This window comes from Zosterops lateralis, assembly GCF_965231275.1.
Source record: "Zosterops lateralis genome assembly, chromosome: 3".
Taxonomy (NCBI): domain Eukaryota; kingdom Metazoa; phylum Chordata; class Aves; order Passeriformes; family Zosteropidae; genus Zosterops; species Zosterops lateralis.
The window spans coordinates 10,095,343-10,122,930 of NC_139764.1; the positions used below are offsets into that span (position 1 = coordinate 10,095,343).

The following is a 27,588-nucleotide window of genomic DNA, read 5'->3' on the forward strand; positions in this document are numbered from 1 at the left end:
GCAGAATTCCAGTGTAAGTAAGAATGTGCTGATAGCAGCTGTCTTACAGTCCAGAGGCTTTGTTGTGCTTTTAGTTATAACTTCTTTTCTCCTGGAAGTAAGTTAGGAAAGTCTAAGCATGAGTTGTCCACTATACCTGGAATTCTGACAGGATTGGCTTTTCATCTTCTGTGCATCATTTCGTAAATCCAGTATTTCATAATGCTACAAACATAGGCTCAGTCACCTCAGCAGGAGGGAGTTTCAGTGCTTTCAAGTTTCCTTTAACATCAGCAGTGAAGAAAGTCAAGAGCCTGAGGAGAAACCTTTTGTCTTGATGTTTTCCCCTCTGATATGGCTTACATGGCTACTCTACTGAGGAAAACTAGTGACACTCTGGAACTGGCCTTCATAATAACTTACTTTATCTTGCAAAATTCTATTGATGCTGTTTCTAAACTGCAAATTTGTGTAGTTGATAAAGAGTCAACATGCATTTTCACTGTCCTTCTTTTTTCTCACAGTATTTCAACTCTAGAAGTTGCCAATTAGTGCTTGGAGCCGGTGCATTACAAGTTGTTGGCTTGAAAACAATCACTACAAAAAACCTAGGTATGGATTTCTGTATTTAAAATGTCAAAGCTTGTTCCCCTGGCTGTTAAAAAACCCAAGGGCAGAAAATCCCTAAATATCTGTGATAAGCTGTGTTTGAGTTGACACAAGAGGGTGGTAAGACCTTGCCAGTTATCTGCCTTGAGTGTAATTTTAAAACTTTCTCCTGAAATTGAGAGCGTTTGATTGATGGGTTGGAGCAGGTGTTTAAGCTTAGAGTTCCCATGTTTGAGGGTGAGAAACTGGTGAGATTACCAATCTGCATTTTCCTTCTGGAAAGGGAACAGCCTGAGGAGAATGGAACCCACAGCTGGGTCAGGATGTTTGGCCAGTGTGGTGACCACACTGGCACCAGTGTGTGTCCTGCTGCTGGCTCAGGCCCTGTTGGAGCTGGGAGAAGCCTGGTGTTTTGGGATTCTGTTTGCACTGCAGCAGCAGGACCAGGTTCAGGGCAGGTCAGTGCTGGCAGGGCAGGGTGTTTTGTACACCACTGCAGCAGAAACACTGCTGCCTTGAGAATGTGGTTGCTGAGGTTAAGTAGCTGATGAGTCAGGTTTTTAGAGATCTCTCCGATGTCTGTGTGTTCTCAGGGCTCAAAATACTGAGTAAACACTCAAAGCCTCCTGTAAAATCAGTCCCTTATCCCATCTCACCAAAGCTGGGTGTGAGCAGCCAGGTTCCAGTCTGGCATCTTCACTGGGTGGGGGTTCCCAAGGACACAAACGTGTTACGTCCCTGCTTTGGGAACAGACAAAAGCCTACCCTGTGAAATTGTGTCAGATCTGTTATTTATGTCAAAGGAGACATAAATCCACACAGAAATGACTCTTGCTGAGTAATAACCACCTTATTTCTCTCCCTGGGTTCACAGCCCTTTCTTCACGTTGCCTCCAGCTCATCGTACACTACATTCCCATTATCAGGGCTCATTTTGAGGCTCGGCTGCAGCCAAAGCAGTTCAGCATGCTCAGGCATTTTGACCACATCACAAAGGTAATTCTTCCAGCATTTCCTGAAACACAAAGTTCTGCTTTTTAACTGTACTCTGAAGAACATGAATGCCACTAAAAAAATGAAACCATGCTTTCTTTCCCTTACAGGATTATCACGACCACATAGCTGAAATTTCAGCCAAGCTCGTTGCCATAATGGATAGCTTATTTGACAAACTATTATCCAAGGTAATGATTTATGGAAATAATTACACACTCTCTAAATTGCACCTGGAGGTCTCATTGTATAGAGTCTAGATGTTTTAAATGGAATCTTAAACTTGCCTAACCAGGACTTGTTTGAACTTCTTTTAACTGTAGAGATGGAAAGCTCTGTGCTGTTCTCAAGGAGCATGGCAACACAGGCTGGGGACAGGCTGATGAGAGCTGTAGTGGGGCAGTCGCAACAGGCAGGGTTTCTGTCTTCCTTGCTGTTTCTCTTATTTTATTGTTACTTTATGTTGTGCTTTTTCATTTCATCTGTTTCTTTAGTCTGTCAAGTAATGCTGACTAAACTTAGAGTGAAAAAAAAAAAAAAAGTGAAAGCATTTAAATTGGGATTCCCACTCCTATTGTGCTTAATTTTTTAAAAAATATGTTTATGCTGTTCTCTAAAGACCAAAATGGTCTGCTTGGGTATTGTGGTACTAAAGCTGTTGACCTCAGCTGCAGATAAAAATGGCCAGGAGATCTTGAGGCTCTTCCTGGGGCTGTTGCTTTTCCCCCTGCTGATGATGAAGAGTTGGATGTGACTGTGATCATGCAAGAGCCCCTGCTGCAGCCTCCCAGTTCTCTCTGGCTTAACAGTGTGCTGGGAAATAGGAAACAATTTCTTGCTTAACTTCCTTGTCTTGAGGCATGCTTGATCCCTCAGGCTTGGGTGGTTGTTCCCTGGAACAGAAAGTGTTATTTTCTGCTACTTCTCCTGTTAGAATTAGGTCATTGGTTTGGATTTTCTGTAAAGACTTTCTCAAAATGCCCCATTTCTTTTTTTTCTTTTGTGCTCAGACAAGCTTTGTTCTCTTTCAAAATTCAGGGCCACATAAAGCCAGGCATCTCCTGCAGTCTGTTTGTAAATGATGTAGTTACAATGATTCAGTTCCTTCCTGAATTGTGCTTTTCCACGGGGAATTGTCACCCTCCCAAATGTGACCTGCCAGTGTGTCACCCACCCTGTGATGGCACAGCCTCTCCACCTGGGACTGCAGAGCTGGCTTCACTCTTCCTGGTTTTCAGTGTTTCTGAAATCCTGGTCAGATCTCCCCTATCCAGAGTGGGGACAGAAGAATTTTGTTCCCTTTGTAGCAAATCTGTTGCCACTGGTGTTTTCTAGTGCCTTTGCTTCTTGGATTTCAGGCACCAGGAGAGGGGACCTTATTTTTTTTACTTTGCTTTACAAGGGATTTCTGCAATGTTCTTGTGAAGTTTTTTTGTATTATGATGTGGTTGAGGTTTTTTTAATGGCAAATAGATGAGATTTCAGGGGTTTCCATTTCTTTATGGTTTCCTTTCCTTGATTCTTCAAAAATTTGGATGGGCATGATCCTAAATAAGCAGATTTCTCTGGGGAAGTACTCAAGGGGCACATTTCTCAGAGGCAGAAGTGCTTGTCTGTCATGGGCTGGTACCAGCCTGAAGGAGAGGCCAGCTCACAGCCACAGGACCTGCATCTGCAATTCCCGGCTGGATCAGATCATGCCCAGCCATCCTTTTAATTTGTGGTGCGCTAAATTGATCTTGATTCCTGACAATTATTTGACAAAAGCAAATCAGAGCCCCAGGTGGCTGTTGGGAGCTCTCCTACTTAAACCATTTTCAAGTGGCAGAAAGGAGTTAACTGGTTGTGTGTTTATTTCCAGTACGAAGTGAAAGCCCCTGTTCCTTCAGCATGCTTCAGGAATATCTGCAAGCAAATGGCAAAGATGCATGAAGCTATATATGATCTCCTTCCCGAGGAGCAAACTCAGGTGAATGTTATTTTTGAGCTTCATCTCACAGCTCACTTGGAAATGCACATGGACTTTTGGGAACAAGAGAGGCTTTATCTGGGGAGAGGGGAATTCTTTTTTTGAGTCCTGGTGAAACCCACACATTAAAGGGCTTGGCAGCAGTCACACGGACAGCTTGGGCTGAGCTGAAGGAAGTATTCCAGTGTGTAGGGAGAGCAATGAGGCACACAAAAAGAATGGATTTCAGGATTTTGAGCTGCCTTTTAATGTCTAGAGATGGCAATCCAGGAATTAGTGCTGAAATGCTATCCAAATGGCAACATTTTGGGCCTTGAGAGCAGCCCTCTGAGAGGATTATTCTGTAACACTGCTCAGAATCAGTGGCTTCCAAAAATCCGTAAATGTATTGTTACACACCCAAATTATACCAGATGTGCTTTTGCAGGATTTTGCTGCAGTCATTGCTGCTGCAGAATTGCAAATCTTAAAGACAGGAAGGACTAATCCAGTCACTGAATGCAAGTTGTCATTTTCTCTTTCACATGAGATTAAATGGTCCCTTCTAGCACAGGAAAGAGATTTGTTAGGAGGAAAGTTCATGTTCCAAAGAAGGTGTCCTCTAAGTGCCACACAGAATGAGCAGGTGAGGGTGTCCTGTGTGTTACAGACTCTGTGTGGCCAGAAAGGTGAGGCCAAAGTACTGGCAGAAAGAAGAATCACATGAGCTGCAAAAACAAAACTGAAAGTCAGTGATTGAGGGTGTTGTGTTTCCCCTCTGGAGGCAGTGATGTGAGCATGGGCACAGCTCCTTACTCTGCTGCTTGTGGTTTTTTCCAGATGTTGTTCCTACGAATTAATGCAAGCTACAAACTGCACCTGAAGAGGCAGCTGGCCCATCTCAACGTGGTCAATGATGGAGGACCTCTGAATGGGTGAGCTGGGGCTCTTCTCTCCTTTCACTGGTCAAATTAGCAGGCATTGTCTTCTGAAAGGGAGTTGTGACTGCAGAATCACAGCTCCATGTTTTAGTATGTCCCATTTGGAGCTTTCTTACAGTAAAGGACATGACTTGTGCCACCCCGCAGTAACTGGGAGTGCAATCCACTTGGGAGCAGACTGGGAGCTGGACATTATCTGACTGGAAACCTACTTGTAGGTGTCCTCAGCTCATGGATTGCTTTCTCTCCCTTTGAGTGACAGCAGCAGCCACAGTTTAATTAGCAGGAATTGTGTGATTCCTGAAGCAGTTTTGAAACGTGGATGATGACTCATGGTGCTGGCAAAGTAAAAATAGGAGGAAGCAGCGTTTCATCTGTGCAGTGGGCAGCTCTGCAGGAATAGTTTTTAGAGCAGAACTAGATTTGAAGCAGAGATTGTGCTCACAGAGCTTTTTCCCTTCCCTGCCACAGCCCACTCCATCCCCAAGCAGATCAGCAGTACCTGTCCTGAGAGAGGGGGCCTGGCTGTGCCTGCTCTCCCCACCTCAGGAAAAGCCTCTTGCAGGCTGAATTCTGTTGTCGGTTGGAGTTTTTAATTGTTCCTGATGACCTTGGGGTAGTGATGTGTTTGCAGTGTAGCAAGAGTGAGTGAAACTCCTGGGCCTACTCACATGCAAGAAGATTGTCTTAGGTTGCAGAAGTCAGAGAAGGAAGTTGATAATGTTTCAAATGTCACTGGAATGAAAGTTCTCTTCCTTTCCAGTTCATTGGTGCTTCTCCTGCTTATGTGCATTCCTCCTTGTACTTGGTGTAAGAGTTTATCTGAACTGTGTGGTGTGTTCATAGGGTGACATTCCATTGCCTTTGGTACTTACAAAGGTATTTGTAACCAAGCTCACAGTATCCACTGCAGCCCCAGCTGAAGGGAGAGACCCCTGGATGTGCTCAGGGTGTCTCTCACTGGGATTTCCAGTCCCAAACATGGTGCCGTGTCCATCTGTCCATCTATCTTCATCCTGGTTTTGTTCTGTCCCTGTGGCTGCATGCCCTGGATCCCTTTCGGACAGGAGGGTTGGGGCAGGGGTTCCTGGTGACATTCTGGGGGTGTTTCCCAGCACTCAGGAGGTCTCAGCTGGCCCAGGACTGTCTGATGGCAGCAGTTTTGTACTTCAGACTCATCTCTTAGGGAGCTGGGGCTGTTTCAGAAGGGGAGCATCAAACCCTGGGTGGCACTTGCTGCTGTTCAGCAGTTTTCACTGACCAGGTTTTTAACATGGTTTTCTGCTCCTCATTCTGTTTAAACTGCTTGTTTCTGTAATAATAGTAAAAATCCAGGCCTGTGAATCCTGGTTAACTTTTTTACTATGCAAATGCAGCTTCTGTTCCTACATCTTGCCAGCAAGAAGCTTCATGATCCCTGACATGTTTCAACTGCATCTGAGGGATTTTAATTCTGTATAAACTGTTACAAACAATACAGCTGTTGTGCTGTTCAGTTGCTTTTTACATTAATCTTAGAATCACACAATCGTTACCCTCTAGAATACAGAAGTTAATGTTGCAGTAATTAATAGTCTTATTTGGAATGGAATGGGGGGTTTAAGTCTAGATAAGCCTGGGATTGCAGCAAGAGAATAGAAGTTTTAAATGCCTAATTCCTGCTGAGTTTTCTGAACTCATGGTTTGATCTCCCTTCCCTAGAACTAGTTTTACACCCAGCAGTAATCCTGTTATGGATGATCACTGCTGTAAAATAAACCACAGCCATAGCATTGAGGTTTGAACTGATACTTAAATTATCTAATCCAGGCATAGGATTTGAACTTTTATTGTAGTAATTGTGTGCCAAAGTCCTGGACAAACCCTGTCTGCTTGTCCAGACACTCCAGGTGGGTGTGATGGGGTCACAGTCTAATCTTGTGTGTTTCACTGCAGGCTGGTTACTTCAGATGTGGCTTTTTACACTGGAAACCTTCAAGCTCTGAAAGGCCTTAACAACTTAGATCTAAACATGGCTGAAATCTGGGAGCAGAAGAGGTGATAATCCATTGGGAGCAGTCACTTGGCTCTGACAACAGACTGACTTTCTTCTCAGCAGCGTGACAAAGAGTGAGGTGAATCCTTGAGCCCAGAGCCCCAGAAAGGGCAGGATTGAGAGTCGGGGGAGCTTAGACTCAGAGGGAGCTGCAGGGAGAGAACCCTCCCAGTGTCCTTCAGCAAGAAACAAGTGATCAGCTGTCTGTGCAATGTTTTTTCATTCTCTCTGGAAACAGACTCAGGTTTCTTTGGACCAAATCCAAAAGAACACATAGCTGTAACACAGCTGTAGTTGTCTAGAATGCTCTGTATATCTTTATATTAAAAAGATGCTTTGCATTTCTTCTAGTGCAATGAAATTCACATGGTGTCCCACCTTATTTAATGATGGTACAATATAAAAAATCTTGGCAGTTGGAACTCTGTAGAAAATGTTTTTTCTCTATGAAACTATGCTGTTCTAAAATTTATTTTTTTACAGAACTTTATATAAATAAATGTCTTTTGATTGCTCGCATCTAGGATTCAGCTTTGTTAGGGAGCAGTCCTGTTCCAGGGGATTTCTCAGGACCTAAAACCTGAAGATTTTCTAAGCAAGGGCCAGTTCCTCAAAGCAATTCCCTGTGGGAAAGAGGAGTGATCTGGCCCTGGTTTGCAGTGCCAGGTTTGCAGTGGGTTTACTAGGGGAAAAAAGCTGGTGTAAGGATAGCCCCTGCCAGCAGGGAGGGACAGGGACACATAGAACAGGGCAGGAAGAACTTTAAAGTTTTTAAGCTGCTTATAAAAAAGGCTGCACCATTAAGGAGAGTGCAGCTGAAATTAATGTATTTCAGAGTTTTTAATACTACCTTGAACAGACTGGAGGCTGCCAGTACTCGGTCCAAGTGCCTGCATTTCTCACCTCACCCCTCTGTACTTGTCCCTGGTTGAGTGCCTAACCCTGAGCTGATCATGTCTGATGGAATGGTCTCTGCTGCAGTGTGTGTGTGCCTGTGGTGCCCTCAGCCATAACACCTGTCATTCATTGTCAGTCAAAATAAAGCTCTAAAATCACAGTTGTTTTTAAAGACCAACTTCTTTAATGATACATACCAGTGTTATACTAAGCTTATAAAATAAAGTTGTCTGCATGTAAATACAAGAGAAACATTAAGAAATCAATAGTGATCAGGACAGGGATTTCAATTCCTGTACAAATTTAGAAACTCAAGAGAAGATAAATTAACATACATGGCTGTGACAATATGAACATAGGTGTAGTCAACGTGATCCATTTATTGAAAAAAAGAGGGCAGATCAAAGATTAAGATATTAACAGGAGAAGATCCAGTCTTAAATGGGATGTGAAAAAGCAAACACCACACGTGGCTACTGAGGCATTTTTCTCAAGTATTGGATTCTTTGGGTAAGTTTGGAACACGGATGATTCCCACTCTCACGATACAGAAATGGAGGTATTGACAGCCTTACCCCAGTACCTCGACATACAACTGGGATAGGACATCCCACTTGTACTTTGGGGGGGGTGGAAGAGGGCTACAGCTTGTGAGCACATGAAATACAGGGTTTTAAGAGCCTGTTTAGCAGTAGTGAAACGTTTGGTTTTCAACTGTGCCTTCCTAAAACATCACAGGAGTTGCCAACCATGTTGTCCCACTTGTATTGCTTCACAGCTTTATTTCTGCAGTTACAAGCAATTCCAAACTACTGAATGGTCGAGGCGAGCCTCTTGAACTTCTTATCAAAGAAGATCTGTCCATCTTCCCGCGAGACAAACAGTATTGCACTTCAAGGTTATATTAACTGAGTTACAGAATCTCTTTAAGGACTGAAGCATTACTTACGCACATCCATGGCGTTTTATGTGGCTGCTTAAAGATAAGCAAGAGAAATTAATTTTAAATTAATACTGCAGGGTACTGTGAAGATGACAAAGCATAGGCCCTCTGTGTACTTAGACTTCTAATGCTTAAAAGGTTCTTTCCGGGACAAGGCTGGCTTGGCAGGGCAGCCCCAGCCCTGTGCCCTCTGCTGGACTCAGTGGTCCAGGATCCGCAGGTTGCCAGACACGATTTTGTTCTCTAGTACAGCTCCAGCTGGGATGTCAATCCTGTCACCGTGGTTTGCAATGATGATGACTGTTCCCTGGGGTTACAGGAAAAGAAAACAAGGGTTCAGAAACCTGTTACATGTTGGAACAGGGTGGCTGGAGAAGCAGTCAGCAGTACCACAGCCAGAGCCTGAATGCATTCAGTTGTATTATTTCTTTGTACACATTTGGGGGTCTTGTCCCTCCAGAAGAAAGGTTTGAAACAAGCATTATTGGAAGCTCTGTAATTACCACACTAGATCCTATCTGCCTACAGAGTTGAAGACATGGGTGCTTTAAGGGCTCTTGTCATGTTTGCTCACTTTGAAGTGGAAAAATGTTACCCCCACCCCTGGGTGTGTCCCAGGAAGGGTCCTGTTCAGCTGGACAGCAAATGTGGGGACAGAGGGACAGCCTGAGCCAGGTGATGGCCCCTGTCACCTCCCAAACTGCCCTAGAGAACTGCAGGTGCTGCCAGGACTGGCAAGACCCTAAGGAAGAATTTGAGAGAGAAACTGACGTGCTCAGCTCCACCATTTACTAATAAATCCAGAACCCCAAAGTGATGCAAAAGGGCCTGAAAAGGGGTGGGATAAGGCCAGCCTGGGAAGGGAGGTATGACTGAGCCAAAGGACAGTGGTGGCAGCAGTGTTTGTGTGGTCTGTGTGACCACACAAACCTGTGAGGTCTGTGGTGCTTTCAAGGCTCATAAATAAATCTCTCTGCCTGAGCAACAGCCCTGGCAGCAAGATCCTGCACTCCATCACAAGGGTCACTGTCCAGCCATAGCCTCTGCCATCTTTGGGCTAGTTCCCCAATTCCCAGGAGTGCCTCTGTGGACTCTGTGCACAGGCACTGCCTCAGGATCAATTGGGATCAGTCAGATTTATTGCAGCAGCACCCCCACTGCACACTCACCTTTAATGAAACATTCTTCCCAAATGTAACATCACCTGAAACCGTGAGATGATCCAGCTCCAGCATATCTGGAATACTTTCAAACCTCCGCAGGTAATCTTGAACCTTTTGGAAAGGGGAAATAATATAAGACATTTTTAGAGCCATCTGTGGATTAAGGAGGAGCCTCTTGAATACCCTTCAGAAACCTTCCCATAACCTACATCTGAATCAATATAGAAGTTGCTACTCTGTGATTTCTTTCAGAAACAAGTGTGAGGAACAGCAGGGGGGCTGCTCTGGGAGCACACACAGCCATTGCTCAGCTGAGGGCTGCAGGAGCACCCAAAAACGCACCGTAAATCTCTGTATTCCCACAGCCTTTTCGAAGGCCCAGGTGTGCAGAGACAGATAAAGCAAACCTGACTTTTCACTCAGTTATTGTTGTGAGCTGTACCTTTATTGAGAGAGGTGAACACCAGGTGTTTGCTTACCTTTGTGAAGGAGCTTCCCAGTTTGACAAGAGGCACTGTGGGGAATTCGCGCTTCTCGCTCATGGTCAGAGAGCCGGCGTTAAGGCTGTACAGATTGGACATCACAAGCAAGAGATCCGAGGTGGTCTTCACAGGCAGGAAACGACTACGAGGGACGTTTATCCCCAGAGAGTTCTCAAAACTCTTGATAGCAGCACCAACTGCAGTCTCCAGCTGGATAACGTTCAAGCCTCCATCCAGAGTCTGGAAGAGAAAAACTCAGGTGAACACATGGAGCAGGTCCTGGCACTCAGAACTGGAGCCCAAGGTCAGCCAGAGCTCCAATCTCCCCCCAAACTTTTAGTTTGTTTGGGTTGGTGTCCTCTAAACCCCTGCCAGCTGATTGATTACCTTTGGGTTAACAATGATCTCCATGTCAATGGCGTTTTTCTCTTGCAGCCTTTTAATCGCAGACAGGGCAATCCACAAATTGTTGGTGTTGAATATTTTGAATTTGGACACAGACTTGAATTCATCCACGTGTGCTTTAGGGACCTGAGCTATCTCCACCAGCCTCAGCTTGTTCTCATACTGTGTCAGTGTGCCACCCTGCAAGGGGCAAATGAGAGGATTTAATCCTGTTCATGAGAAGCCAGAAAAAGTCCTCCCCTCAACACAGGCAGATACACTGGTCTGTTGGCATTTCAAGTTGAACCCCAGAGAAAACACATTTCTTGTTTTTAGTAACCAGCTACCAGGTTACTAATTATAGAGCATGTTTAAAGTACAGTCAGGACAATCCAATGATCACATTTCAGCACTCCAAAACAGTTAATTCCTTTAATAAAGGTTGTTGAGAATATTTTGCAAATATTGTTGTTGTCAAAAATCACCCTCAGCGGTACTTTGTCAATTAAATTAAATCTAAGTATTCTTACAGTGCATTGCTGTGCTTTTATAGGGCTAAGTCAGAGCTTGCCTAATGAATATGGAGAAAATCCAAATCCTCATTCTCACATACAAAAAAAGAGAGGCAGAGCACAGCTGCAGGACAAATTACTGCAGGCTACAAGTATTTGTATCATCACAAACCTCTGAGAAATGTCACTCCTGGACTTTGTACAAAGCCAGGGGTTACAGCAGGAGCAGATGGGCAGCTGTGCAATGCAGGGTTGGGAATGCAGTTTCCTGTGAGACACAACTGCTGCATCCCAGCCCTCAGTGCTGTTTTCAAGCTTCCACCTTCAAGTTCCTGTCCCTGTGTACGTGACAGTTTGGGGAAGGTGCAGAGGTTGTGACCTGCATCCTGCACAAATCACTCAAGCTTCCAGCCCAGCCTGTCCTTGTCTGCTGCTGCCCAGAACACAGATCAAATCTGTTCCACGAATTAGAACTTCCTAAACTTGCTGATTTTGTGCATCTCAAATTAGATCCAAGCTGATGTGTTAAATGGTGCCTAAAATAGCTATGAGGAGACTGGGTGTATGTTAGAATCCATGGATTCAAAGGAGGCTGGGGATGGCCACCAACACCCTCAGACTCTCACCCATCTCCCTTTACCTTCACGTCCGCCCGGGTTTTGTTCGTGACTTCCATGACAAATTCGCAGCGTTTTCCATTGGGTGGGTTCATGAGGTGGTTAAGAATGTAAAGGTCCACAGTGGCACCCAAATTATCTATGTTGGACACAAAAATATATTCCTTCCCCTCTGCAATGAGGTTGTCCAGCAGCCCAGAGTTGTAGAAGCTGGCGTAGATGTCCCCATGGCCTGGGGGGTACCAGCACTCCGTGTTCTCTCCTGAGTAAGAGACATCCTTGGCTATTGGCAGCAGAGTTTCCTTGTTGATTCTGGGATACCTGTCAGGAATATGGGTCTTGTTATGTTCTTACTAGTGCCAGACTAGCATGAAATAAAAACACTGCAGTTAAGGTGCAGCTCCATGGGCTTCAGGAGGTGTGCTTTTCCTGAGCATTCTGACCCACCCAAATTCTGAGGTGTCACTGAGAAGCTACAGAATGCAATCTATCTGCTCAAAGATTTCAGTTCTCAGGCCACACTGCAAACCAACTTTCCTCTGCCAGGCAGGTTCAGAACACATCAAACAGATCTCTGACCCCAGCAGCCACCTGGATTAGAGTTTGTTCTTCATGGAGAACCATGGTCTGCCTCCCTCCAGAGCCCAAGGATGCCAACAGCAAATTCAGGAATCAAGTGGCCAGCATTCAGTACATCACTATTTGTACATTTCTTAGAAACTGGGGCCCACACACCCCCCTCTCCCCAATTTTAACACATTTTCCTTGACTCTGCCCACCCCCTGATGTTTCAGTCTCTCCACAAGGCCCAAAAGAGACTGAACACAGGTGCAGAAGACACCACTGTTACCCCAGCACCTCAAACTCAAACCCACCCTATTTGGAATATGGGGAAACAAGCTGGTTTTCCCTTCTACCCCAGGTGGAGAAGTCTTTTGATACCTGCTTTGATTAAAAGTATAGATCTTCACACGGCTGTGACTGTATTTCTGCAGGATTTTCTTTGTGTCGTCATCTGTGTTGAAGGAATTCATGAGAACCAGAGGAACGTCCGTGTTGTAGGATTTGTTTAAGTGCTGAGATGGGAAATAAATGGTAAATTCAGCATGTGTTATTAGCTTTAACTCCTGACACCTGAGATTTTGGGAGAAAGAAATTAGGTGAAACAGACTGGAAATAATGAATGTGTGAGAAAAAAAAAAGAGATGCACTTACTCTACAGAAAGGGTAATAAATCAGGTAAAGGAAAATAAATCCTTGTTAGTTGAAAAGGTAAGACCCACACTAATAATGTATCTTTAATTGGTGAATCTTTGTTTTTAAACCTGCATTGAGGTCTAAAATTTGAAACCACAATGCCACAAAATGATCATTTCAAGTTTTAGCTACTGTTGATTACAAAAGGCATGTTTTCCATCAAATTGTTGCAGTCTGTCAAGGTGATATTCCCACACTGTCTTTGCACAGGAAGCACTTCCAAGTGTTCCTGGTAGACTGAGAGATGGACAATTGTATCAAGAGCACATAATAAATGAAATGTCACCATGTTAATTATTTGGAAATCTATAGCATGGAACTGAAATACATAAGAGCACTTCCACGTGCACAACAAAGGCAAAAAATCAGAGATCACAGCAGTTCCACTGCAAATAGAAGGTGCAGAGGGAAAAGAAAAAAAGACCCTCAAGTGAGTTTTAAGCTTTGTGTATCAGCTCTGTATCCTCCTCTGCTGGAGTATTTGGGACCATCACACTTTGGTGGAGTCAGAGACCTCCACAGCGATGCTTTGGAGAAAGGCTGCATGACTTGGATGTAAATCTGATTTTGCCATAGCACCATCTAATACACATGGGAGAGCCACTCCAAACAACATCACACTGAGGCAAAAACTGCTGGCACTTCAGAAACCATGGAGCAGGCACACCTCACCTCCTACTCTAATACCTGTCTTCATCATCTGCTCTAAGAGGAATATTCAGCATTAAAAACAAGCTGAAATGTTCTCTTCCAACACCTCCACCTGTTAATTTTCTTTTGCCCTTCTTTCTTCTTAAATTGTGGCCTGATTAAAGGGGAAGAGAGGCCATCCTATGGGGCAGTGGGTTAGATGGAGAGAAAAACGCCAGCAATCTCTTCCAGCACGAGAGTTTCAATGCATCAAGGAAAGATGGAGCTGCTGTGAAAAGCTTTGTTCTAACATAGAAAAACCCTTTTTTGAAAAAATAAACTCGCAGCTGGAGGAGTTGGAAACAAGGCCAGGAGTTCCCCAGGCCAGACAAGCTCTGCTTGCGTTCCTGGATCCCCCTTGTCCAGGCTGGATGACACTTGTGCTAACACATGTGGGGGGCACAGAGTTCAACCGCACTGTCTATTCTTCCCAAAGGAGTTCTCTGCTTTATCCCAGAACCCTGATCATCTCCCTCTCCTCTTTCTTTTGGCAAGCCTCCAGCTGATCCCTCTGGACAAGCCCTGCAGGAGCAGCTCCCCAGGCATTACCTCGATCTGCTGCACTGTCAGGTCCAGGAAGGTATTCTCGTTCCTGACCCCGATGAGGCTCTTGGGGCCTTTGCAGCCCATGCTCGTGCCCAGGCCACCATTGAGCTTCACCACCACCAGTTTGTTCAAGACAGAAGCAATGTTATCAGGCAGGCCTCTGGCCTTGATCTTCTCATAGGGCTGGATCTGGGAAAACAAATCAACAAACACAAACAAAAAGCCAGCAGTCAGATATTCGGAAAGAAATTGCTTTCTCCCAAAAACTTTCAAAACTTACAATCTGGTGATAAAATCCACATTTATTCACATGCCTTATGACACTAAAGAACATCTGCAAAGTGAGTCTACAATAACTGATTTGTTATGATACAAATAACCTGGTTTGTTACTACAATAACCTCTTTTCTCAAGAGGTTCTATAGACTTTGTGACACCAGGCACCATCAGCTTCATTCAGATGAGAAGTCAGGCCAGTTATGCCACTTGTCACAACCCTGTTCCTGCCCTGCAGAAGGAGAGGGGGTTTCACTGCCCCATAGGATGGCCCCTCTCCTCCTTCAGTCAGATAATTTAAGGACCAGGCTCTACATGCAAGGCATAGAACTTGACTTCCCTGAGCAGATTAAACTCAGGGTTTTTGTTTGGTTTTGGTTGTTTTCTCTGTTGTTTTCTTTTTTCTTTTTTGTGCTCTGAGATTGTCAAAGGCAACATTTTTGGGAAAATGTTGGTTCTTTAGCTCAGTCTATACTGATTCTGATTCCAGACACTACTCTGATACGATTCATTTCTCCCGACAGCATGATACAGAGTGGAAGAGAGTTCCTAGTTCTTATTCTGCTGTTCTCAGAACGTGTTCATCCAGCTCATAATAAACCTTACAGGGAGTCTTCTACCTCACTGACAGCTGGTTCCTCCAGGTTTAAAGAACAGAGTCTGGGCTACATTTGGGGCTCATGATGGAGAGCAAAATCAGGCTCATAATGACAGTATGCCTCACATTAGGTACTGCTGTCCCCTAATTCAAAGCACCTAAGTCAAAGAAATAAATGCCACAGAAAGAATCATGCCAAAACTGTTAGAGCAGAATCAATACAATTATCCTTTAGCCTGCCCTTCTAGAGATTTTCTTTTGAAGAAAAGCCCTGGTGTTCCAGTGCTGCAGCATTCTAAATTCTAAAAAATTATTTTAATTCTGATAAAGGGGTGTGTAAGATCTACAGCTGGTTTCCAAAAACAAATACATCCAGACTAGATTTCAGAGCTGTGTTTGCTTTGGGCAAGGGCTGGTGTTCAAATGGAAATTCACAGTGCCCTGGAACAAGACTCGTATTTCTCACTGGGATATGCGGGGGTAGAGAGGAATTGCTTGTGCAATCCCAGCATTCCGGGACACCATGGGCAGCACTTCAGGGCAGATCCCTCACATCAGGGAAATTCTGAGATTCCATGGAATCTGAAAAGCCTAGAGGATATATTGCAAGATAACTCCTAGAGGATGTATTGCACTCCATGTGGAGGTCTCATGGCAGCACCACAATCGCTGCCATTTCACGAGGACACAGGCAGGAGCTTCCTTCCAAACTGCCAAGAACTTTTCAGGAACAGAAGTGCACAAAAAGTGGACACTTGCTTTGTCAACAACAGAGATTATGTTAAGGCTGAAACATCCTGGAAAACAACTGCTTTTCTCATTAACAACGAGATGATAAATCCTGGGTTTAGTGTCTTGGAGGTACATCAGGAGGCTCAATGGATGTTCTGCTACCAGCAGGACTTACAGAGATTTATACTCAGATTTACTGTTTCCCATCCACTCCAAGGTCAGTAACACCCTGCATTAGACTTGTTCATGGATTAAAAACGTTTCATCTTGAACTGGGTGGGATGTGAGTCACATCCATGATGTTCTGACACTGTCTGAACATCCAAAAAATTATCTCAACTTTCAAGTCTCACTATGTTCTTCTTGCATCACTCACAAAAAGCAGAGTCTGACACTCAGTTCAGGGCCAGACTGCCTCAGAAATCATTTGCCTTTGCTAAAGTGCCAACTACCTTTCAATGCTTTTGCTATCATGCCTCAAACCAGCTTTTGCAGAACACTCAGAGTAAAAGTCCTGAAGAAGCTAGCAGTTCCATCAAGGACCCAGTTCACTAGATGTTGCACCAGTTACAACACAAAATTTATGACTCAGCCTCACTAAACGTTTCAGTTTCTTCTGGCACAGGCATTGGAAATGTCAACTTGGCAACAAAGCCCTGGATCCTGAAGGGTCTTTAATTCAGAGAATAACAAATGTCAAAAAGTCAAGTTGCAGCAGGAAGGCTCCAGCACCAGGACAGCTGGATGCCAGTGCTATCACTCCAACATTTCCAGCCACGTGCAGGCACTAATATCCACAACTACCTCATCACACACACAATGTATACAACCAGAGGAGCTCTTCACAGCAGTAAAAATCAATTCTTGCTCTAAGGGTTTGGAACAGCATGTTTGATTAAGTAAGTGCTGGTGAGGAAATTCCAGGGAAATTCCAGAGAAAAAACCAGAGGCAGGGTTGACATGTCTTGCAGATCATGGCTGCAGTGGTACTCACTTGGGACACATCTAGCAGCCCTGCTTTGGGGCTGCTCTAAGATGACACATGCAGCTTCCTTTGTGATTTCTTGGAACAGCCTGGATGAGACAACATTGGGAGTTTGACTAACAGATTCCAGCAGCCTACTCCTCCTGCAAGGAGGCTTGCAAGAGTTTGTCAGAGACAGACAAAATGAGCATCAGGGCTGTCATCGTGGGCTGAGCGGAAAGGAGGACGCCCCTATTAGTTAATATGTACTCAGTTCGAGGAAACATTGACTCAGCACCAAGGGGCAGCTCTAGAAATGGCACCACATGAAGACAGGGATGAGAGCTGCCCTGGTGAGACCCCAACTGCAGTGCTGCACCCTGCTCTGGAGTCCTCAATACAGGAAATGTGTGGAGCTGTTAGAGCAGTGCCACAAAGGTGATTGGAGAGAGAACAGCCCTGCTGTGAGGTCAGGGTGAGAGAGCTGGGGGTGCTCAGCCTGGAGAAGAGGAGGCTTTGGGAGACCTTACAGGAGCCTTCCAGCACCTACAGGGGGCTTACAGAGGGAGAGAGACTTCTTACACAGGCTGATACAGACAGGATAGGCTGATACAGATAATTTCCAACTGCAAGAGAAGATATTTATATCAGATCTTAGGAAGAAGTTCTTTACTCTGAGGGTGGTGAAGCAGAGGAACAGGTCAGCCAGAGAAGCTGTGGCTGCCCCATCCCTGGAGGTGTTCAAGGTCTGGTTGGACAGGGCTTGGAGCAATCTGGTCTAGTGGAAGGTGTCCCTGCCCATGGCAGGGGGTGGAACAAGATGATTTTTAAGGTCCCTTCCAAACCATTACATGATTCTATGAACCCTTAAAATCTGTTTCCAAAGCTGAAGGCTAAGAAGATATTTAGCTTTTGAATAAGGGCATAACATTTACTCTTCTCCTCCTTTTCATCACCTCAGTGAGGTGACAACCTGAGCTGCAGACAAGAATCCAACCACTGGGGAAGAGAAAAAAAAACAAAAGCTCTAATAGACAAGCTCCTGTCACACTCACATTGCTCCAGATGCTCTCTTTACATCCCAGCTGAGGTTTTGCATTGCTGTTCTGAGGTTAACTCGATCACTGCAGTTCTCTCAGAGGCCTCCCAGCAGGACTTTTGCTATTGCTTCCAATTCAAACAAACAGAACATGGAGGGGATTAAGTTACACTTGCCATGTCCACATTCTTTACCTCCTCTCCCTGTTAACTGGCACTCTCAGTGTACTTTCTTCTCTGGAGACTGTAACAGTAATGGGTCCTAACTACTGGAGCTATCACTGTAAGCCTTGGGACATATGAAAGCAAAGCATCTGGAAGGAAAAAACAAGTCAGAGGTTTACCAATATAGTGTGAAATGGGTTCAATCTTCTCTTACTGTCATCAGTATAAGTTGTTACACTGAAAACGTGGAGGTCAGGGGTAAAATCTCCCATTGCAGAGAAAACCAGTAATACTACAAAGCAATAATTTCTGTTTCAAATTACTGACAGGAGCCTTTATTTGTCTTCAGGAGGAAGCAGAATCTACATTCAGAGAACAAATACAACAGATAAACACACTGGGTGACCTACAGAAGTCTGATCAGAAATTCTGCTTCTGCACAACATTGTCCCTTGGCACTGGGCAAAAGCCTGAAACACTCTTCCCCACCTAAAAAGCAAAGCCCATAAATCCAATAAACTATTCATGAACTTTTTTAAGCTGCTAAATAAATTTTAAAAAAAGCAACAAACCCACACTTTGGCAGATTTTTTGTGTGCCTCTGTTTACAGATACACACGTATGTCTGTGTGTTTATACACACAGAGGCACATAGATATCTCAGCATATGCTTTTTGCTCCACTAGAGATCAGCTGAAGATTGTATTTGCCAGAATTCCCAGCAGCAAAGCATTTCTCCAAAACAATCACAGGCAAATAAATTCATACTGCAGAGAATTTGGTGCTTTCTAGGCCATGATCCTTGCAGTGTGAGATTCTCCAAGCAGCCAAGCATCCCACCACCTCATAAAACAAGGTCATCCCTACAGGCAATTATAAATCACTTGCAAGATTACCAGCAAAACACTTCTTCTATACACCAACCCCTGTTGCTGTTCTAGCAAGAGCAGGAGGAGAATATGCTCTGAGGTTTTATAGCTAGGAAAAGAAAACTCAGTGGGAACTGAACAGATGCACTCAAACAAAATCAGCCTTCACAGATGGATACCTGTCCCAAAGAACTCTGCACTGCAGCCCTTCAAAAGTTGTCCCTCTTTACCCCTTCCAAAAGCTCATACTGTTCTTACCCATACTAGCTAGACTAGTAATTCTGGTCTTTAGGAGATCAGCTTTTATTTAATAATTCCACAAGTCATACTCCTCAGCAAAGAACAACCTGGGAGGAGGTCCCTTGGAACGTGCCTTATGAGGAACCCTTTCCATTTTCCACACTATGTCCTTGACATGACTGACACATTAAAAGGAGGGAGCAGATACAGAAGGGAGAGAGATAGAAATCTTATGGTCAGCAAAAAGGAGAAAAAAAAAAAAAGAAATTTAACTTTGGTCTCAGTTTTCGTAAGTGCTCAAACCCACCTCCTGTCAAGATCAGGAAGTCCAAGTATCCCAAAAGAAAGGGGTGCTTACTATGAAGTGAAGAAGGCATGGAAGGAAGTTTGTTTGCAGACATTTTGCCCTAGCTCTCTTCTTTGGCACTTATCAAGTATGATTACTTGATTTAGAGTTCATGCTAGGAAGCAAAATTTTGTTTCCCATCATGCATGCATCTGATCAGACCAGAAGAGATCTGCTTTAGCAGAAGTCTTACCTTTCTCTCTCTCTTCAAAAGTTGCTACATAGCACAGGGACACATTTGAGAATGAGCAGTAGAGGCCATAAGGAAAAAGAGAGATACTCTTTCTAATTCTGCCCTTCTCCACTCAGCCCTCTGTGACCTTTGGTTAGACCTTTCTCTTTGTTCTTTTTTAGCAGCTTGCCATGCCTGGGAATACCCCATGTCTGGGAATATGCCCCCAGTCTATTTCAGAGCCTTACCACAACCTCCAGTTTAACATCTGCTCCAGATGTCCCACCTGGGCACTTTCAGACCATTACAGAACTTATCTGGTTTTCCACTGAAGGTGTGCAAAACTTGAAAAATAGACAATAGCTCTTCCTCTCCACAAAGCAGCCATTCACTCGCATCAAATTTCTGTAATTTAATCCCAGGCCTTCTCTTGGCACAGGGAACAGTTTATTCCTTCGATTGTCCTAACTACCTTCTTACATATTTAAAAGACCCAGAGTCTCGTCCCCCCCCAAGCCTGAAAGAAATCCCCTTTTCTTCAGCCTTCCTTGTAAGTCATCTTATCTAGAACTCCAATTTCCCACCCTGGCCTCTTCATTGAGGGCAGACTTCTCTCCCCAAAAGCAACACTCCATTCAGTGTCACAGTACAGAAAAGAGAGACATCACATGTTTTTGAAGTTAAAAGAAAACACTCAACCTTGGAAAAACCCTAGACTTGCTCTAAAACAGCATCATTCTTCAGTGCTTTATAGAGCAGCCCTGCATCTGTTCTGGAAGTAACTGGACAGCCTGCCTTTCATGGGAAACAGAGCCCCAATTGAGGCACACAGAGAGCCTCAGAGAAACCACAGGCCTGGGAGCACACAGAGCTCCTGCAATATGCCAAGATCACCACGCTGGGAAAAGCAAGAATTTGTAGCACAGCTACACCATTCGTTACACCAGAGTCAAAGGACAGCCTGAGGCCGCTGATGAATCAATAAAATGAGGTTAGGTTTAATAGGAAGTATTTATTTCAGTACTAAACAGTGCTGAAAAAATACACAGTGCTTCTTCAGCAGCAGCTCAGATTACAGGTTATAAGTTACAACAACATAGACAACATTAGAAAAACAGGCTCCAAACCCCCCCCAGCAAACTCCTTGTTTCAGATCCCTCACTTCTGCTGAGCTGCTGCAGGTTACAGAAGTTGCTAAATGAGCTCTATTACCCAGCCCACTTGCCATATGTCCCTTTCAAATTATTAAACATAAAGGATTGCTGGAAACAGTCTTATCTGAGCCTTCTTCTACAGGCAGGAGGGAACAACAAGGGCTCTCCCTATTTCCCCTCTAACACAAGTTTACTCCAGAGAAGGTACCAAATGGTGAGGTGGCATCTGTCCCATTTTGCTCCCCTGCTCCCAGAGCAGCCAGCAAAATAATACCAAAGAACTTGACACATATGGTAAGCAGAACCTGATGTTCAGGAAGACATACAACATATGTCAACAAATAATTATTTCTTAGTTAGAACCCAAAGTGTTGTCCTACATGGTTTTATGGAACCATGGCAGACAGACCCATTCCATGGGTGAATACATCATTTGCCTTTAGTAGCAATTATCAGTTTTGTTTTCCTTACAAACTGTCACTTAATCACAACTTACAGAATCTTCTGGAGGTCTCTGGATCTTCCCCCAGTCCACAGATGGTCCCTTTTCTTGTAGGAATCTATGAAATAGCTTCTTAAATCCTTCCAGGTCCTTTTTAGTGTGCTACAAAGAAGACGTGCATTAGTTAATTCTGCTATTCAATGCACACCTACTCAATCACAGAAGCATTTCTACAAATTGATGTACAGTCTATTCAGGAGAGTAATTTCATTAGCTCTGAAGTAGACATGTTAAACTTCAGGTAAAATTCCAGAAGTTAGCAAAAGCTCATTTTCACTCAGACTACAAAACTAGCTTGGATACCTACACAACAAGTTTTTTGTCAAAACCATAACCACTACAATTTGGCCCAACATTTAAGATAACACCTTTACCCTCCCCGTCTGTAATCCACTGAAGATTACACAGAACCTTTAATAACTAAAGATGATTAAACACTTAATAACTCTGTCACCCGGTCTAGAGGGAACTGAAAGTCTCCTCCTGACATTGTATCCTGGCTACTCTTCCACACAGGATCAGAGCACATCCTAAAAATAAGGAAATCTGTGATTTATCTCCTTTCTGAGGTTTGCCTCAGTGTCCTGCATCCCATTTCTCATGCCCTGAGCAGCACCCTCCCCGTGCTCCTTACCTCTATCTCATTTGAGTGTGCGGTCGCAAGGATCTTATCAAGTTCTACTTTCATGGAATACTCCAGCTCCTGCCGAATGACTTCCTGAAACTGTGAGGAGCCAGCTTGAGACATTGCTTGGCTTAAATCTTGAATAAAAACAAAAGAAAATTATTTTTTTTAAAGAGCTTATTTAGACTACAAATAGCCTTCAATTTTCTTTAAAAAGACTGATAAACCCACAAAATCTTGCCTTGTTTTATCACTGTGCTAGCATTCCAGAAAGCTGAAGTTTTTGTTCCTGGTTACTTGGGGAACAGATCTTAAACTGAGCTCAAAGAATAATGACCCTTCCTTCAAAACCACCCCAAAGGGCCAGTGGTCCATCTCAAAAAGCATCCAAAAATCTGCAGCACTGCACTTCTTTGCTAGTAGCGCATCAGCACACTTTGGCAAGTAGAAGTGTGAAAAAGAAGCATTTTCTTAGCAAAAAGTTATGTAGAACATTGTGATTGAAGGTATTCCTCTATTCCACAAGCAAATAAAAACATAGGCTTTAATTATTTATACAGTGCACTTTCACAGGATCTTCTGTTTGTTCCGGCAAACATTCCCTTACTTTGTCATAAGTATTTTCACACTACAGCATGCACTTCAGTTACTAAGCAACCTAGAAAATTGGGCTGTCTATCACTTCAGCATTTGTTTTGTTTTTGAAAGTGATAAACTCCACAAACGTGAAAAAGAGTAAACACACAGATATCCTATAAAGTCCACCCTGCAGAAAGAACCGGCAGAGAACACGATTTTACTTTCCAACAGAAAGCATTGGAAGCGAGTGTATTCTCAAAAGACATTCTGAGTATGTTCTCTAAAGACCTCAGTTAATTTAATTTCTGCCAAATCCCTTGAGTGATCACTTCCCTGTAACACAGAGAGTGATGTATTGCCAAATATAGCTGGATTTTGGAAACACCCTGAATACTAGTGCAAAAAAGGGACAGGAGGGAACTTTACAAGTGAACAGAGCGACAGTGACAGAAAACATTGTTAGAAGAGGAACCTGCATTTAAAGTCCACTTATTCAGAACAGGCATTAAAAGGCTCTTCTATTGAGAATGTCTAAGAAAGACAGAGACGGTTCATTTTTAATGCAATTTTGATTTTATTTTCTTTTTCTCAGCAAAGTATTCCACAGCCTCAGCCTCAGTGACAGTATCTAATCCTTGCTTTGAAGCCCACAGAAGCCATTTTCCTGACTGCACTGTTTTGCAGGTAGGGGAGGGAGAGAAAAAAAAAAAAAAAAAAAGACAGACAAGTGCTGCAGTGCACATAGTATGTGTGGTGCAACACGGGAAAACACCAGCTCAAGATGAACAGTACACTGAACAATAGGTCCCTTTTTTAAATCAAATGCTTCATTTAGTAGTAAAAGCAGGTAAGAGCTGAAAGCCTGTCAGGCGTTATCTTTCCGGGTCAAATGTGTAAAAACACAGGCAGCTCTCCACCAGGAAGCACTTTTTCCTACAGAAAAACAAGGAGGTCTGTACCAGCTCCATGCTCAATACCAAACTGCTACAAGTACTCCCTCCATTCCTGCCCTTTGGGGTGATGCACACCAAAACAACTGCCAGGAGAGGCTTTAATGTTTCTAACCCTGCAACACATTATAATACACCCTGTTAAAATAATACTTCTGCTACAGCAACAACAGTGGCCATTTCTCACCGCTGGCAGGCCTGTAAAACATCTGAACCTCCCAGTGTGATGCAACACACCTCCTAAGGAACTCAGCAAATCCCAAGTCTCAGCAGAGTACACTGGGTCAGAGGGAGTAGGAATATAAGTAGGAAAAGTTTGTTCTGCCCATATTAGCCAAAAGATTTGTGTCTCTACTAGGAAAAAAAAAAAACACTTAGAGACTAAGCAAAATCACAAATTGAGATAAGAAGGCATCATAAAAGTAAATATATGACAATGCCCTAGTTTAGGGGACTTTTCCTTTTTCTGTAATATTCTAAGTTCTTCACAAACTGAACGAGCAAACGCTGAACACATTTGATCACCAACATCCCCACAGGAAAGCAAAGCAGACCTGTTGCTTTTTCCAAGACCAGACATCAGGTATGGAGAGCAGCAGCTGGATGGGACAGGTCTTACTGAACCATCAGCAGCGGGGGGTATTTAGGCTTTACATTTAACATTTATTAATTACTGCCACCCCTCAGCCTCATCCAGACCCAATGTGTCAGGACACGGTGGCTCGGGCAGAGAACTGCCAGTGCTGTTAGTCCAATTATTATTATTGTTATTGCAGGGAAGGAGAGAGGAAGGACATGGCTGGAGTCAGTCTATAAAAACACCTGCTTGCCTGGTGCAAGAAAAGTATCCATTCTGCATAGGTAAGAATGTGAATACTGTAACTAAGAGCCGAGAGAAACAGCAAGCGACAGCTCTTCTGCTCTTAACGTGCCACCGTGAGAGAGGCTTTGATGATTTAACTTGGAAATGACCACCAGGACTTGGGCTGAACTCTCTAAAGGCTCCCCAAAGCAGTATTGGTGCATGAGATGAGTGAACTTGGCTCTAGTTGTTCCTGCAGCCCCTCAGAGTTTTTGGGAAGGAGCTGGTATCCCCGCACCTCAGCCTGTGGCTGGCAGAAAGACAACTGCAGTGCTTTAACACAAACTACAGCTGAATTTAACAGCCCGAGTGAAGATTGATTTCCCTTTTCACTCAGCAGCAACAAGGAAGTTGAAAGGCCAGTGCAACTGCATATCTGAAAGCACTTCTTTCCTGCAGGCAACTAAGATTTCCCAAGGCCATCGTGAAAAGTAGTTACCATGCCTCTAAAAATCAGATGGGAGGCTGGGGTGCTGGAAAATCGCGGGAAGAGATTTCCAAGGATACACGGGGCCAGAAAATCCCAAACGACGTTAAAAAAGAAACGCCTTTTCCAAGCTATTTCGCAACCAATGCCTCATATTTCAGCCCAAGCCCACTTTTATGAAACCAGTGTTCCTGAACGCTCATCAGAGGTAAGAAAAGGGTGGGATGAGGTAGCGGAAGACTCTCGGGGGACCTGCCCACATAGGAAATGAGCACAGACCAGAAGAGCATGACTAAATAGCTGTGACTTGGGAGAACACTGGGCTTGGTAGAAGTGACCACACAGGATATCTGACTTTAATGCCTTTGGTAGAAAGCATTCCTCTAAGCAGCAGAGACAGGCTGGCACTTCAGTCAAGTTCACGGTGGCGTTTGATGCATGGAGAATTTCACTCCAAGCCCTCCTGCCCCCACCCACTGTTATTTCTAGCAGGCTTTTGTGCTCTGCTCTGACTGCTAACCTGGCCCCTGCCCTCACAGCACGAGCTACAGCACACAGAAGAGTACTGGCAGGTTTATGACGCCTAATTTTATAACTGACGTATGAAAAAAACAAATCGTGGTATATCAGGGTGAGCAAATAGAAAGGAGGACTTTGTACACTACTAGAAACATTATTATGGGGCAGATCTCCTCAGGAAAAACTGCGTAAGAGCACAACAGCGGTCACCTCTTACCAAGGGGCTTGCACACATTTCCTTTCTGCTGTCATTCCTCTTATTCTACATTAAAAGCAGAAAAAATGTTAAGATCGATTAATTTTTTTCATTAATTTGCTCAGCAGAGAACTTCACTGCCTTGGTACTGTGTGTACAAGAGGCAGCAGAGGAGGGAGTTGTGGGACAAGTCAGGCAAGAACTTCTCTCATGAAAAAGTAGGGAATCTCTTGGGCCGAGGATTATGGATTGTGATTACTTTTGCAACCCAAGCAAGTGTACACAGAGCCCTAGAGCAGAAGATTATTTAGGTCTCCCTGGAGCCAGACTAGTACATAAAAACCAAGAAGGGTGGCCAGTAAGTTACAACACTCAGCTAAACTTTAAATGCTCTATCCTTGAACTCTGTGCTCAGGGTAGAGTGAATGCCTCAACTTCCAACAATTCCGCTTAAAGTTCAAGGCAATTTTTATCTCTGGCAGGGATAAAAGTCTCTTTAAATACCCACACTATAACATGCAATGCTAACAAACACTACTTCGAATTTCAGAACATACCCACTCAGCCTCTACAAACATTTTCCTACTACTAGAGGCAAAATTTGCCAGCACATGCTGGACTGAAGCACATGTGAAGTGAAACCTTTATGCTCTGACTCTTCTTGACGGGTGAGCACATTAGCCTGAGCTAACTCAGAAATCTGCAGCCTAGGAAGCTGCTCTTGCCAGCTGCACACACCAAGAGTTGAGGTGTTCCAGTCAGACACAGCTGAATTTCCCAGTTTAGCAGATGATCCCCAGGCTAAAAATACAACTTGACATGACAATATGTTTTAGTACCGTTGGCCTGCCAAAAGAGTATCTAAACAGCGGATGGTTTTGGGGAGTTTTTTTTAAGGCTTTCAGGATTGTCAAATCTCTGGTAATATTTTAAAAGCCAATTATGATCTTTACATAGGTTTCTACAGCTTTCTGTTTCAGAAATAACAGCACTTCTCTGCAAGATGGCTACCTTCAGCAGTGGCCTGAGATAAGCCAATTCCATTTTAAAAGAAACAATTAGCAATATATTTTCCTAACCAACTTCACAAGGGCTTATCTTGATAACTTTCAGAGCGGCCGGTTTGAGCAACAGTGCTGGAAACACTTTCCTCCTCCAGCTGCCTGCTTTCTTGCCCAGGTGTCACAGGACATTGGCACACAGGTGATGCCTTCACACAGCCAGCACTGCCCAGCCCTGGGTATCCCCCGTCAGAGGGACAGTGATTTCCCACAGCCTGCCAAGGCCCTCAGGTGCCTGCAACACCCAAGTTTGCATAGCAAACGACCTGCTCGTGTTCCTTCTGCAGGCAGCATTACATTTGTTGACAGGCCCGCGTGGATTTATATTAAGGAACCCCATAGGCACGTATTTCATTGCAAAAAAGCACACCCGCACCGCGAGGGATACAGGAAAATGGGAAAGAAAACTGCAACGGCAATGCACCAAAGTAATTTTTTTCTTCCCAAAATGACCTCTTGTGGGCTGGTTCTCCGTTTCCACGGGGAATCCGAAACTCAGACCACGTACACAGCAACGCTCACACATGCGGAGAGGAGTAAAGGAGAGCGCCGGGATCGAAAAACGCCAAAACACACTCAAGCGTCAAAGGGGAAAAAAAAATAAAAAATAAAAAAAAAAAAAAGGAAAAGAAATTAAAAAGAGAAAAAAAGCGAAGACGTTCAACCTCGGCATCCATCCTCCCGCAACTTTAGCAGACGGCTTAGCGGAGAGGGGAGATTAGAGCCGGCGAGGTCCCGCAGGATCCCCCTGGCCGCGCACAGCCCCGGGCGCTGCCCCGCCGTGCGCCCACAGAGCCGAGCCGAGCCGAACCGGGCCGAGCCGGGCCGGCCAGCGTACCCCGGACAGGGCTCCGGGCACCCCGCAGGACCCGAAGCACAGCGGGACCCAAAGCACAGCTTACCCCGCGTACACACGGCCGGGGGAGCCGAGCAAAACAGCGCGTCAGCTTACCTTTCAGGAGAGCCGACATTTTCGCGCTTTAATAAATAAACAGACACTCGGGCAAACACGGAGCGCCCCGCTCAGGGGGCGGGCGGCGAAGGGCCGGAGAGGGGCTGACGGCCCAGAGGAGGCTGCGGCGGGAGAGGCGGCGACCCGGCCTCGCTGGAGCTCCCTCCCGCCCGCCCGCCGCGCTGCCCCTCCGCCCAGCGCTCCCTCCCGGGCCGGCGGGCGGGCGGCGAGCCCCGAGCAATTTAAATTTCATCAATGGAAGAGGCGGACCCGCCGCGCCCCGGGTTTCGCCACCCCCGACCCTCCCCTCCCCGCCGGGCCGCCCGCCTCTCCGGGGAGCTCCCTGCCGGCCGCGGCTCCTCCCC

The 27,588-nt window shown here is 44.7% G+C and overlaps 2 protein-coding genes across 4 annotated transcripts in view; one reads left to right on the forward strand and one right to left on the reverse strand.

Annotated features, from left to right (window-relative positions):
- Nucleotides 1–7,527, forward strand: part of VPS54 (VPS54 subunit of GARP complex) — a 44,896-nt gene extending 37,369 nt beyond the window's left edge. For all 3 annotated transcript variants that reach the window (XM_083857879.1, XM_083857878.1, XM_083857880.1), the window contains 6 exons: nucleotides 504–591; nucleotides 1,463–1,584; nucleotides 1,692–1,772; nucleotides 3,443–3,550; nucleotides 4,370–4,464; nucleotides 6,406–7,527. In XM_083857879.1, the coding sequence (XP_083714005.1) occupies nucleotides 504–591; nucleotides 1,463–1,584; nucleotides 1,692–1,772; nucleotides 3,443–3,550; nucleotides 4,370–4,464; nucleotides 6,406–6,511 (600 nt within the window). In that variant the 3' untranslated portion in view covers nucleotides 6,512–7,527. The remainder of the gene's footprint in view (nucleotides 1–503; nucleotides 592–1,462; nucleotides 1,585–1,691; nucleotides 1,773–3,442; nucleotides 3,551–4,369; nucleotides 4,465–6,405) is intronic.
- Nucleotides 7,528–7,563: 36 nt separating this feature from the next.
- UGP2 (UDP-glucose pyrophosphorylase 2) lies at nucleotides 7,564–27,358 on the reverse strand. Its single transcript, XM_083857881.1, has 10 exons — nucleotides 27,224–27,358; nucleotides 21,687–21,814; nucleotides 21,047–21,154; nucleotides 14,000–14,185; nucleotides 12,446–12,579; nucleotides 11,527–11,824; nucleotides 10,378–10,575; nucleotides 9,988–10,230; nucleotides 9,515–9,619; nucleotides 7,564–8,652 (listed from the first exon to the last, which is right to left on the reverse strand). The coding sequence occupies exons 1-10, from the start codon at nucleotides 27,240–27,242 to the stop codon at nucleotides 8,545–8,547; spliced, it is 1,527 nt and encodes a 508-aa protein (XP_083714007.1). The 5' UTR covers nucleotides 27,243–27,358; the 3' UTR covers nucleotides 7,564–8,544.
- Between the last annotated feature and the right edge of the window lie 230 nt (nucleotides 27,359–27,588).